This window comes from Diplotaxodon limnothrissa, linkage group LG17 (assembly GCF_057381915.1).
Source record: "Diplotaxodon limnothrissa isolate DT_005_m linkage group LG17, D_limnothrissa_male_GT1.1, whole genome shotgun sequence".
Lineage (NCBI taxonomy): Eukaryota > Metazoa > Chordata > Actinopteri > Cichliformes > Cichlidae > Diplotaxodon > Diplotaxodon limnothrissa.
Genome location: NC_140612.1, coordinates 40,263,006 through 40,274,006, shown reverse-complemented (window position 1 = coordinate 40,274,006; position 11,001 = coordinate 40,263,006). Strand labels below are relative to the sequence as shown.

The 11,001-nt window shown below is 47.8% G+C and overlaps 1 protein-coding gene across 1 annotated transcript in view; it reads right to left on the bottom strand.

The window, feature by feature from the left end:
• Positions 1–363: 363 nt before the first annotated feature.
• Positions 364–11,001, bottom strand: part of hmcn1 (hemicentin 1) — a 92,523-nt gene continuing 81,885 nt past the window's right edge. Inside the window, exons 81-107 of the mRNA XM_085376516.1 lie at positions 10,724–10,993; positions 10,116–10,306; positions 9,792–10,005; positions 9,566–9,700; positions 9,289–9,479; positions 9,125–9,206; positions 8,764–9,033; positions 8,461–8,631; positions 8,198–8,368; positions 7,599–7,769; positions 7,325–7,495; positions 7,061–7,231; positions 6,761–6,931; positions 6,542–6,685; positions 6,263–6,400; positions 6,052–6,173; positions 5,346–5,583; positions 5,187–5,249; positions 4,931–5,050; positions 4,720–4,854; positions 4,520–4,633; positions 4,293–4,418; positions 3,470–3,598; positions 2,103–2,471; positions 1,836–1,955; positions 1,584–1,710; positions 364–1,338 (exon numbers count right to left, since the gene is read on the bottom strand). Coding sequence (XP_085232642.1) covers positions 972–1,338; positions 1,584–1,710; positions 1,836–1,955; positions 2,103–2,471; positions 3,470–3,598; positions 4,293–4,418; positions 4,520–4,633; positions 4,720–4,854; positions 4,931–5,050; positions 5,187–5,249; positions 5,346–5,583; positions 6,052–6,173; positions 6,263–6,400; positions 6,542–6,685; positions 6,761–6,931; positions 7,061–7,231; positions 7,325–7,495; positions 7,599–7,769; positions 8,198–8,368; positions 8,461–8,631; positions 8,764–9,033; positions 9,125–9,206; positions 9,289–9,479; positions 9,566–9,700; positions 9,792–10,005; positions 10,116–10,306; positions 10,724–10,993 — 4,691 coding nt within the window. The 3' untranslated portion in view covers positions 364–971. The remainder of the gene's footprint in view (positions 1,339–1,583; positions 1,711–1,835; positions 1,956–2,102; positions 2,472–3,469; positions 3,599–4,292; positions 4,419–4,519; positions 4,634–4,719; positions 4,855–4,930; positions 5,051–5,186; positions 5,250–5,345; positions 5,584–6,051; positions 6,174–6,262; positions 6,401–6,541; positions 6,686–6,760; positions 6,932–7,060; positions 7,232–7,324; positions 7,496–7,598; positions 7,770–8,197; positions 8,369–8,460; positions 8,632–8,763; positions 9,034–9,124; positions 9,207–9,288; positions 9,480–9,565; positions 9,701–9,791; positions 10,006–10,115; positions 10,307–10,723; positions 10,994–11,001) is intronic.

The following is an 11,001-nucleotide window of genomic DNA, read 5'->3' as shown; positions in this document are numbered from 1 at the left end:
ATAATCAACAACAGCATAGCTTCAAAATGATTTACACTATCAAACATTTGTAAATGTAATAATTCTGATGTAATAATTACTTTTATTTGATATTGCACATGATTATCATTAATCTTCTTTAACTGATAAGGATACGAAGAATCTAAAGACTTCACGGCAGACGGAGAAAACTTATCTCTGAATGGCCTTCGAGTGTATCTGTGATCAGAAGCTTTGCGTACGGCGCTCGGGTCCACGTGTGGCACGCTCCGTCAAGATCGGGGATGTTTTGTGCAGCAGTGCTGTGCACGCATATATAATTTGTAAAATCAGCATTTATCTATTCATATTCGATTTTTATTACAAAACGGATACGGTACGTACAAGTGTGGCATTACATTATGAGAAAAACATATGTACAAATCGTAAAAAAATACATCTTGGCACCAGCTGTTGGGTGGATCATCGCGCTGGTGACGTGAGTTTCTGCCTGAGGCGTTCGTGCGCCAGTACCTGAGCACCAAACCCGAACAGTGACGCCTCCGCTTTGGCAACTGATGGCGCAAAAGTGGGACCCGTCTTCCATTTTTCGTGTTCGAGCCCTTCCCAAAGAAGTTAATAATAGGTTGATGTAAATGAAAGAGAAGCTAATATGTTGTACTCTCTGAACCGGTGGCGTTTCGGTTTGGAAGAGTCGAATCTAACGTGTCTTATAAATAAGTCTGAAGAGTCAGGAGATGACTGACTGAGAGGTTTGGGAGGTTTCCAGGGATTAGAGCTGATAAATAGTTGGTAAGTTTCCTCATGTAAACATCAGGCGTCCTACTTCCTTACACCTTCGGGGCCGTATGCACCCGCTGGCCTCTCGCACACACTCGATAATCTTTTTCCAGTCTGTTTACTGATGCGGTCGCATCCACTAACTCTCACCATGCCACTTTTTGCAGCACTGCACTCAGAGGACGCAGCCACTCGGGTCATTTAAAGTGTTTTCAGTAGGGGTAGGCAGAGACAGCGATGTAGACGATGAAGGTCGTCTGGTACTCGATGCCTCCGTCTTCACTGTAGGACAGGGCTCGGACCTTCATGCGGTACGTGTGGGGCTCTCGTAGCGGCCGTGTGGTGAACAGCACTCCCTTTAGGTTCTCATCTCGCAGAGCAAACGGCAACGCGAAATCCTCGTCCACCACCAGGAAGGAGGTCCTGGGGTGCATCACTCCATCCTGTGTGTAGGCCACCAGCCTGATGAGGTCCTGGTTGGCTGCGATGCCAAAGGGAAGCGACAGCAGCTTGTACTCCAAGGCGTACGGGCTCAGTGCGCACTCCAGGTCATTTGGCTGGCAGTTTCTCAGACAGAACCTACAAAAAGAAAAAAAGTTAATTTTGGTTGAATATGGTGCTGGTGGGCCCAGGAGGCAGAAAACAAAGGTTTGGTGTAAAGGCGATGTGAGAAGCCCAAAGAAGAAGGTTTTACACAGAAATCTGCTACAATTTGAAGAGAAAACAACCCGCCCCCGTACTTATATCTGTAGGATATGATAAAATATGATCACTTTGTCTCAAAGTTCAGAATGATCAGGTTTCATGTATGTGTGCAGGTTTACCCTGTGACCGGGTCCCTCTGGTAGTTTGGGGGACAGGGGGTGTCAATACACTGGTAGCTTCCTCTCGTGTTGAAGCACATTCGATTCACTCCACACTGGATGTTCTGTTCCAGGCACTCGTCTGTGTCTGCGGCAGATACAGCAAACAGCTACAGTAAGCACAGGTCACACCTCGCTTGAGGGTAAATTGCATGAGTTCCAGTGAACAGGTGGATTGCCGGGTAGACAAAGCGAGCACACCGAGGTTCTCACCTTGACAAGTCTTGCCATTGGTCATGAGGCGGTAACCAGCAGGACAGAGACACCTGTAGCTTCCTGGTGTGTTCGTGCACTCGTGCTGACAGGTGTCCCTCACTTCACACTCGTTGATGTCTTTTTGATGTCATGCACACACAAAAACAGCCACAGAGGGATACACAGAACATCAGTTTTCCAGACCCCACTGCAAATTCTCAGGCAGTAATGAAATGCTGAACTTTCCTCTCCCTCATCTCAACCCTGCCTCTTCTCCATAGTTACCTAAGCAGCGGTGACCCCTGGGCTCAAAGCCCTGCTGACAAGCGAGGACGCCCTGATGTGAGGAATGCACACGCGTCTCTCTGCGGCTCCGACTCCTGTAGCGCCCCGACGCGGGGGCTGCGTAGGAGTGGTAGCTCTGGGAGGCCAAGTTGTGGTAGAGCATCTGGCTGGAGCCGCCGCCGGGGGCGGACTGAGACGTGCGGTAAGTGTACGAGTAACTTTCGTAGCTGGGCAGCCGCTCAAGCCCAGCGCAGGACTTGCCGTCCCCCAGCAGGTGGCGCCCAGGAGGGCAGGCGCACTTGAAGCTGCCGGGAGTGTTGATGCACTGGTGGGCGCAAGGCTGCGGGAGCCGCTCACATTCATTTACATCTGCCCTCGGCACAGAGAAAGACCAGCACCAAGAAAAGGTGGATAAAAGGTTGGAAATGATGCAGAAGTAAAGAAAAAAGAACAGAGTGATGAGAGGAGCACAGGAGGAGGTGCAGGCCATGAAAGAGGAGAAGGATGAGGGGAGAAAAGGGGATATGCAAGTTACCCCGCTGTATAACAATACATTTTCATGTCAGGGACACAGAAATGTATTGAAACTACAGGTTTAATTTGAATGAGAGAATCACTCCATCTCATAAATAACAAAATCATAATTTTCACATTTTATCTGAAGAAGTACATCAGATATGAATTATGTTAAAAAAACGTTCCCAGTTCATTCAGACTATCTGAATAAAGCAGACAGAGTGTTAATGTCCCAGCAGCATCAGGGTACATACGCCATCACAAAGCGACGCCAGGAAACAGCCAGCCCCAAACATAAAGGTGCTGGAAACACTTTGATAGATCCGAACTGGAGGGAATGAAAAGGAGGAAGTGACAGACAGAGCTGTGAGGTGACGGTGCTGGTCTTTTTACAGTTGGTGTTTTATGTATTCCTTTCCCTCCTTCCTGTTTCCCTAACAGCTGTCTAACACCGTAGCATCATCTTGAGCTGGCAAAGCCTCTGATATCATGCAGCATTGTTTCTTGACAAAAAGCAAGATTTTTTTTTTGTTTGCGTTTAATAGAAAGAGTTAATCAGCTGTTCTCAGTGAAGCATTTGGTCATGTGAGCAAGCAGTGGCGCGATATGATGACAGCAGCTTTTTAGGCTTTCTGCAGAAGTGAGTGAGTCAGCATCAGAAAGAAGAAAGTGCATTTCTTGAAGCAAGCAAGCTGATGCGAAACATAAGGAAAGAGCACTGCATTTTTATTTTACTGCTCAGGATGTTTCATGCTTGGCTAAGTAGCCCAAAGTAATCAGAATGACACAGCAGCAATGAGGGTTTGATGTTATACCGCACTGGATTCAATTCAAGGCAGAGAGACACGTACCGACGCAGGGCCGCCCTACTCCCTGGGATCTGTAACCACGGGGGCAGGTGCAGTGGTAGCTGCCTCTGGTGTTCTCGCAGATCTGGTTGTATCTGCACTGATGGGTACCGTCTCTGCACTCGTCAACGTCTGCAACAGGCCACAAGAGACGAACATGCATCATCTTATTAATCACAATATGCTAATCAAAAAAATGCAAGAAACACCTTTTAATTAGAGGCTGGCATCTAGTCGGTTAAACTTCTGGGCTATCGATGTGGTCAGTTACATAGCAGAGGGGGTTGTTAATCAGTCTCAGCAGCTTTGGTCTTAATGAAATTAACAAGAGCTGCAAACAGGAAGGGACTTTCCCCCCTCCTTATATTTCCTGACTGTTTTTCACTAGTTTTGCGTTTGGCTAGGGTCAGTGTCACTGCTGTTAGCGTGACGTGATACATGAACCCTGCAGAGGCTGCATTGTTGTCCGGCTCCTCCAGGACGACACAGAAGATACCAGAAGATTTACAGAGTCTCCCAGCTCAGTTTCAAGAGCATGGAGGAGAATCCAGGAGACACACAGTTACTCTGGGAGAGCTGGACAGGGCCGTAGAAGATCCTTAACCCATCAGCGGGACAGGAAACTGCTACTTTGTGTGGAATTTTTTCATTTCCAGGCTTGAATTCAGCCCTCTACCTTGATCCTTCCACTCCTAACACATTACCCAGTCTGTATCGGTACAGATATGCTGCATGATTATTTCCCCCCACTGAGAATAGATGTGTTTCTCTACATTTTCTAAACAGCGTATTAGTAACTACTCTACAGTACTTCAGTAGCACTCACCCACACATGTTCCATTGCCACCCTTGGTCATACCACTGGGGCAGAGGTCAATACAGATGTAACCACCGCGAGTGTTTTTACACTGCTGATCAGAGCGGCAAACCCTCTGCCTGCACTCGTTGATATCTGCGGTGAACAGAGGAAAAAGGGAAGTTTGTGGCTCCAGGTTTAGTGATAAATTGTCTTATTTTACGTAGAACATCAATGGAGAGGAGCGCCTCTCTCACCTATGCAGCGCCTGTTCCTGAGATGAAATCCTGGCTCACAGGCGCAGCGGTAACTACCGACGGTATTCAAACAACGTTGATTACACGGATTTGACTCCAGGCACTCGTTCACATCTGAACAACACAAACATGTCCCACTATTATTAGAAAGTCAAATCGATTAAAAAGGAAAGGAATGCCCTTTACGTGTACAATCAAACCTGTACAGCTGTAGCCGTCAGCTGTTCTCCTGAAGCCACGCCCACAGCGCGTGACGCATCTGTAAGAGCCGATGGTATTCTCGCAGTCTTCTGCGTCGTGGCACACATTCCCACCTAGCGAACACTCGTCGACGTCTAGGAGAGAGGAGAGAAGAGGCTTAACGGTGATTTGCTGCCGCGTCGGGTCAGTAGGCGGCGGAGAGTTTTGTACCCTGACACGTCCTCCCGTCGGCTGAGATGGCGAGGCCTCGGGGACAGGAGCAGTAGTAGGTGCCCATCGTGTTGTGGCAGGCATGTGAACACGGATTCCCAACCTCACATTCATTCTCATCTGCAGCACAAAGAAACACGAATACGAACAATAAGAAACGATCAGATGTTCTAATTATGAATCCATGAATACATCATTTTAGGTGCAGTTTTTCGTGGTTTGGGGGTAAGTATACGTGTGTTGTGATTAGCATTACCTGCACAGTAAGGCCCGGCAGCCACCAAAGTGAAGCCACGAGGACACTGGTTACTGCGATCACCTGGAGTCACGTTAACAAACTTTAAATTTCGCTTATGTTTGGTGAAAGTGCAACAAAGTATTAGGCAATAGAAGTTGAAACATCTTTTGCGTTCACCTTTGGAGATACTAGCTTGTATGCTGTACTCCAACACCTCCTCCAGTGGGTGGTAGTGTGCACTGATGGCTGCGGCCCTCAGCGTTTCCACCAGGTAGGGCATCTTCCCCTTGGACGGGTCATAGGAGACAGTGTGGTTCCAGGTGTAGGGCACACTTTCCTTGTCGATGCTGAACATGCGAGTGGACAGAGCGTAGAGCTGACCCGGTCCCGTCTGGATGTAGTCCTCTGTGTAGTCCTGGGAAAAAAACACAACAGAACATTGTGCATTTTTATTATTCAGTTTGGCGTCTGTCAGCTGGACCTTAACTTTAGTTTGTTTCCTTGCAATGTGTGACATTAGACTTTAAATTGTTTTTATTGGGTTAAACTGAGTTATTGTGCGTTTATATGAATCTATGAGGTATACAAGACGGGGGACTTGATTTGCTGGTGGGAAGCTTAGAGATGACATATGGCTAAAAAAGAGAGAGAGAAACAAATAATGATAAATTGATGTTTTCTAAAATAGAGGCGTTCACTGTATTCGATTTCCAGTCTTTTCTATGGTTTAAATTTCCAGAAATGCAATAAAACCATTTTGTAAATATACATGAACTGATGTGTTTTGGTTGTAAACAGGCTGATAAGCATATGCATATTTCTTTCAGTCCCTATATTAGTTTATTAGCTGGCTTCATAATATTCCCATTGCCTATTTGTGTACCTTGATGCCGATGAGAGCATGTGAAGGCAGCTGCAGGATGTGTCCGCTCACAACGATGTCCAAAAGCAAAGCGCCGTCAGAGTCCAGACCCCTGACGATGTGGGTCATCCTCAGGATCTCGCCTGCCAACACGCAGTCGCGTCACATATCTTTACATATAAACAGCTGTTCAAAGATTTCATGCTTCCGTGTTGAACCCATGAAATCCTACCTGTGGCAAACTCCACCTGCGTCTCCCGCCTGAAGATACCTCCTGTTAGCGTGTAGCCGTTGACCGCCTCTCCTACTTCATGCGCAGTGGTCCAGTAGACGGGGTTCAGGATGGAGATGAGCTTCCTCATTGCAGGACCTTGAATCAATTTAAAGGTCTTAGATTTATTAGGAGTTCAAGAAAACAGCTGACTTTTAGATGGAGGCAGGAATTAGAGAGCATCATACAACATCTAAAAGCAGAACAGTGATACAACCAACGAGCTAATGGAAAACTGACCTAACGTCCTCGGTACATTAGAGATTGTGGCTTTGATGATTCTGCTGCCAAAGCTGTCGGTGATGGTGGCATTGAGGATGGAGACGCCGAACTCGATATCGTTAATGTTCCCTATGATGCTTCCTCGGGCCTTCAGGGGCCCACCTGATCAAAAGAAACGTGTCTTTAAATGTAAATACAGCAAATGAACACAGAAGCTTTTTTTAAGAGATACGTTACCTGGGCAGGCCTGAGTGTTGCACCTGGACAGCTGAGTAGAGTCTCCTGGACACGGCCGACCACCGTCACTTGGAGACGGACCGTCACAGAGCCGAACACGTGTCCTCTGTCCTCCTCCGCAGGAAGAAGAACATTCTCCCCATGGCTGCCATGAACCCCAGGTACCATCAACTGCAAAATACAAACAGTACAGGTGTACACATCAACACACAAATCACGGCAATGGAGCAGTCGTAGGGGTAATTTAGTCTTACAAGGGAACCAATAACACACGCCTGACCGTGCCGCAGGCTGACTCACCGGGGCACTTGACGGTGCTGCATCTTTGTATCTGTGTATCAGCACCTGCACAAGCTCTCCCACCGTAGGCGGGTCTGGGGTTGTCACAGGTCCTGTAGCGCCTCATCTGACCTCCGTTACATGTCTTGCTGCAGCTGCCCCAGCTGCTCCATGGACCCCAGTTACCACTGACTAACACACAGAAGTGCAAAATGACAGATTCACAAAAGAAAAGATGCAGAAATGAGCGTATCTAAGCAGTCAGTAGCAGTTCAGGTATCTCACTGGGGCAGGGGTCGCTGTTGCAGAAGTCGATTTGCACGTCGTTGCCCTCACACTGTCTGCCGCCGTGCTGAGGGGCGGGGCTGGCACAGAGGCGTGTCCTCTGTCTAGTACCCCCCCCACAGGAAACACTGCAGGCTCCCCAGCTCACCCAGGACGACCACTTTCCATCCACTGGAGGACACAAAGTGTATAAAACTGAAATCTGCTTCGTTTAACGAATTCCTAAATCCAGGCTGGAGCGGAGATTTTTCTCGAAGCATAATCGCGTCCTTACCGGGACAAGGCTTCTCCTTGCACATTTGTGTTTGGGTGTCTGTGCCCACACACTGTGACCCATCGAACGCTGGAGGAGGGTTGTTGCAGAGACGGATCCTGGACTGCACGCCCCTACCGCAGGTCTCGCTGCATGGGCTCCACGGTAGCCAAGAACCCCAGTTACCTCCCACTATAAGAGCATAAACCTACAGTCCATCATACATATATGTATATACACACAGCAGAATAAAGCAACACAGTGCTGCTAGAAAAAAAACCCCAACAGATCTGCAGTTTAACAACAGGAAAAATTCATGGAAATCAGAAAAGAAAGTTTAATTAAATTTGGAAATGACATAAAAAAACATTCATATTTGTTTCATGAATATTATTAGATCTGTTTGTCCACACAGGCTAGCCTGCTACGTGAAGTATAAGTAGAATTAGGCAACAAGTCAAGATGTGTGCAAACGCCCAAAGAGCTGGAGTTTCATCAAAAACTAGAATATTAAGATATTTATACTGTAGCAAACACCCTCAAATTAAAGTTCTCTTTAATGACAGTGGTTCTCTTGTTTTTAACTGTGTGTGCCTGCGCATGCAAATGCATTTCCTCACCTGGACATGGCCTGACCCTGCACATGACCACGTCCACTGCCTTCCCCTCACACGGCCTGCCTCCATGCTGAGGCGGAGGACTACTGCAGGTCCGGACCCTGGTTCTGTTGCCCTCACCACATGTACGTGAACACTCCTCCCAGAGAGACCATTCTGACCAGTTACCATTCACTGTGGAGGGACGAGAGATTTGGTTCCGCATGTGACATTTGCACACGGTCTCCTTTGTAAACACTTGGTTCTAGGCCCTGTTTCAGTCTCACCTGGGCAGGGTTTCCCCTGACAGCTGCGTGTCTCTGTGTCTGATCCTGCACAGTGGCGGCCTCCGTTGGCAGGTAAAGGGTTGTTACACTGCCTGAGCCTCTTCTGGTTACCAACACCACATGACACACTGCAAGGACCCCACTCTGCCCACTCCGAGAAGCCGCCATGGACTGACAAGAACGTTAATTAACTTTGGCACTTGGCGTTAGGTCCCTTTAGACACCAAAATATTGAAAGCATGCATATGGACCGATTTTGCCATTTCTGAATGCAGATGTAAGAATAAACTAAAAACTGCTCACCCCGTATGGTAAGAGTGACCTTGACCAGCACTGATCCAAGCAGGTTTCTTGCCACGCATTCGTACTCAGCTGTGTCCTCCTTTTGCGCACTGATGATCCTGAGGGAGCCATTAGATAAGGCAGAGAAGCGGTTGTTGCCCAGAAGGGGGCGCCCCTGGCGAGACCACTCTATCATGGGTGTAGGCTCACCCTCCGCCTGACAGTTGAGCACAGCCGTGGTTCCGGCATCCAGCACCGTCTCCACGGGTTCTACAATGATTGCGGGTGCACCTGGAAGAGCAGCGTGCTTCTATCACATCTATCACTGCTACAAAAACGCTATAATTAAAAGTGCTGCATCCTGACACGGTTAAACACTCACTGTGTAAGGTAAGTGTGACACTTCTCTCCACCACACCAGCGTCATTTGTCGCCACACACATGTAGTTTCCCGCATCTTCACTCTGCCACACACATTGTAAATGAAATCACCGTGACCTTTTCCAAAGCTCACCTTTGTCTTACACAAAAGAGCTGTCTTCCTACCACTGTGCCATAGATGGCCAGGGAGCCGTTGTCCAGTTGACGGATTCGGTAGCTGATCTGGATGTTTATTCCATTTTTGCTCCACTGGATGGTTGGCAGCGGGTCTCCTCGAACCTCACAGTTCAGGATTGCATTCCCGCCCAGGGGTTCAATGCGGTTGGAGTGAAGGTCGCCATCGATGATCGGAGGCTCTGAAGAACAGGCAGATCAGGTCGAGTGTAGAGCAGCTTAGAGAGATGCAACAGCATCAAAATAGTTCATGAAAGCATGCTTTTACCTTTGACATAGACCAAGGCCAGCGACTTGATGGTTCCCACATCATTTTCTGCCACACAGGTGTAGGTGCCGGCATCGTCTTTGCTCACTCTCTCGATCACCAGCTCACTGTGACCGTTCGTTTGATCGTAGTGAACTGAAGCATCAATGGCAGAAAAGAAATAAAATGAAATGACAAAGATTAAGAAATAACGAAAGGAAACCTCTCCGTTTACAACGATTCATACCTGGGATGATGTTGTTATTAAAGGCCCAAGTGATTCTGGGTAGGGGGATGCCACTGACTCCACAGAACAGCGTGAGGCGCTCTCCTTTGTTCAGGGCCACATCCCCAAGAAGCTCAGTGAAGATGGGATGAGTATGAACCAACAGGGTGACGGTCCAACTGTCCTGCCCGACTGAATTAGTGGCAACGCAGGTGTAACTTCCTGCATCTTCAGGCTGGTTCACCAAAAGGCGGGGGCAGGGTAAAGGGAAAAGGAGCATATAGGTCAAACTCGTGTGTTAAATATGATCAAAACAAAATACTATTCAGTGTTTCTATTTTTTACCTGAGCACTGTCAATAACCAGCTCACCAGATGGCAGGATCGTATACTCCCCCGCGCTTTCGCTGACAGGACTACCGTCCTTTTCCCAGGACAGTTTTGGCTGAGGGACGCCCTCTGCCAAACACACAAGCTGGACCTGACTGTTTTCCACCACCACGACCTCCTGCTCTCCACCACGAATGAACGGAGGAACTGCAAGAGATTAGGATAAAACCAAGTCACCCTTTTTTATCTTTGCTTTGCTATACACTCCCGATTAAAAGTTTAAAACCAGTTTAAGCGTCGTTTTCAGTAAATTGCATGCTCAAAAAATGTTTTATCTCACTCCCATTTCTTCTTGTTGCATGTTGAAGCTCCACTTGGAACCTTGTTAAAATCCAACCATGCAAAATAGGATTTTTTTGCCATTTTTCAAGTGGTCTTAAACTTTTGATTGGGACTATATGTCTGGATGTGAGTATAAAATCTGAATGATGCTGTGTTGAAGAAGCAGAACTACTGGAACCATCCATGCATCCATGCATCACCCATCCATCTTTATAGAAAACGTTAACACCACAAATGTAGTGTGATGTGTCAAATCACGTCATTTCAATGACTGGAACCTACTCTGCACAGTAAGGCTCATTTCCAAGTTGACAGTGCCCGCTGCATTGGCAGCAGTGCAAGTGTATCTCCCGGCATCGCTCGGCTGAATGAAGGCGATCTGCAGAGATCCTGAACTGAGGACCCTCAGGCGTACGGTTTCACTCAGCACGCGCCCGTCTTTGTGCCACGTGACCGAGGGGGGAGGGGAGCCGTCAGCTTGGCACCGCAGCGTCACGGAGGAGTCCACAGGTGCCAAATATTCCCGAGTGTCTGAGCTGATCACTGGAGGGACTTCAGGT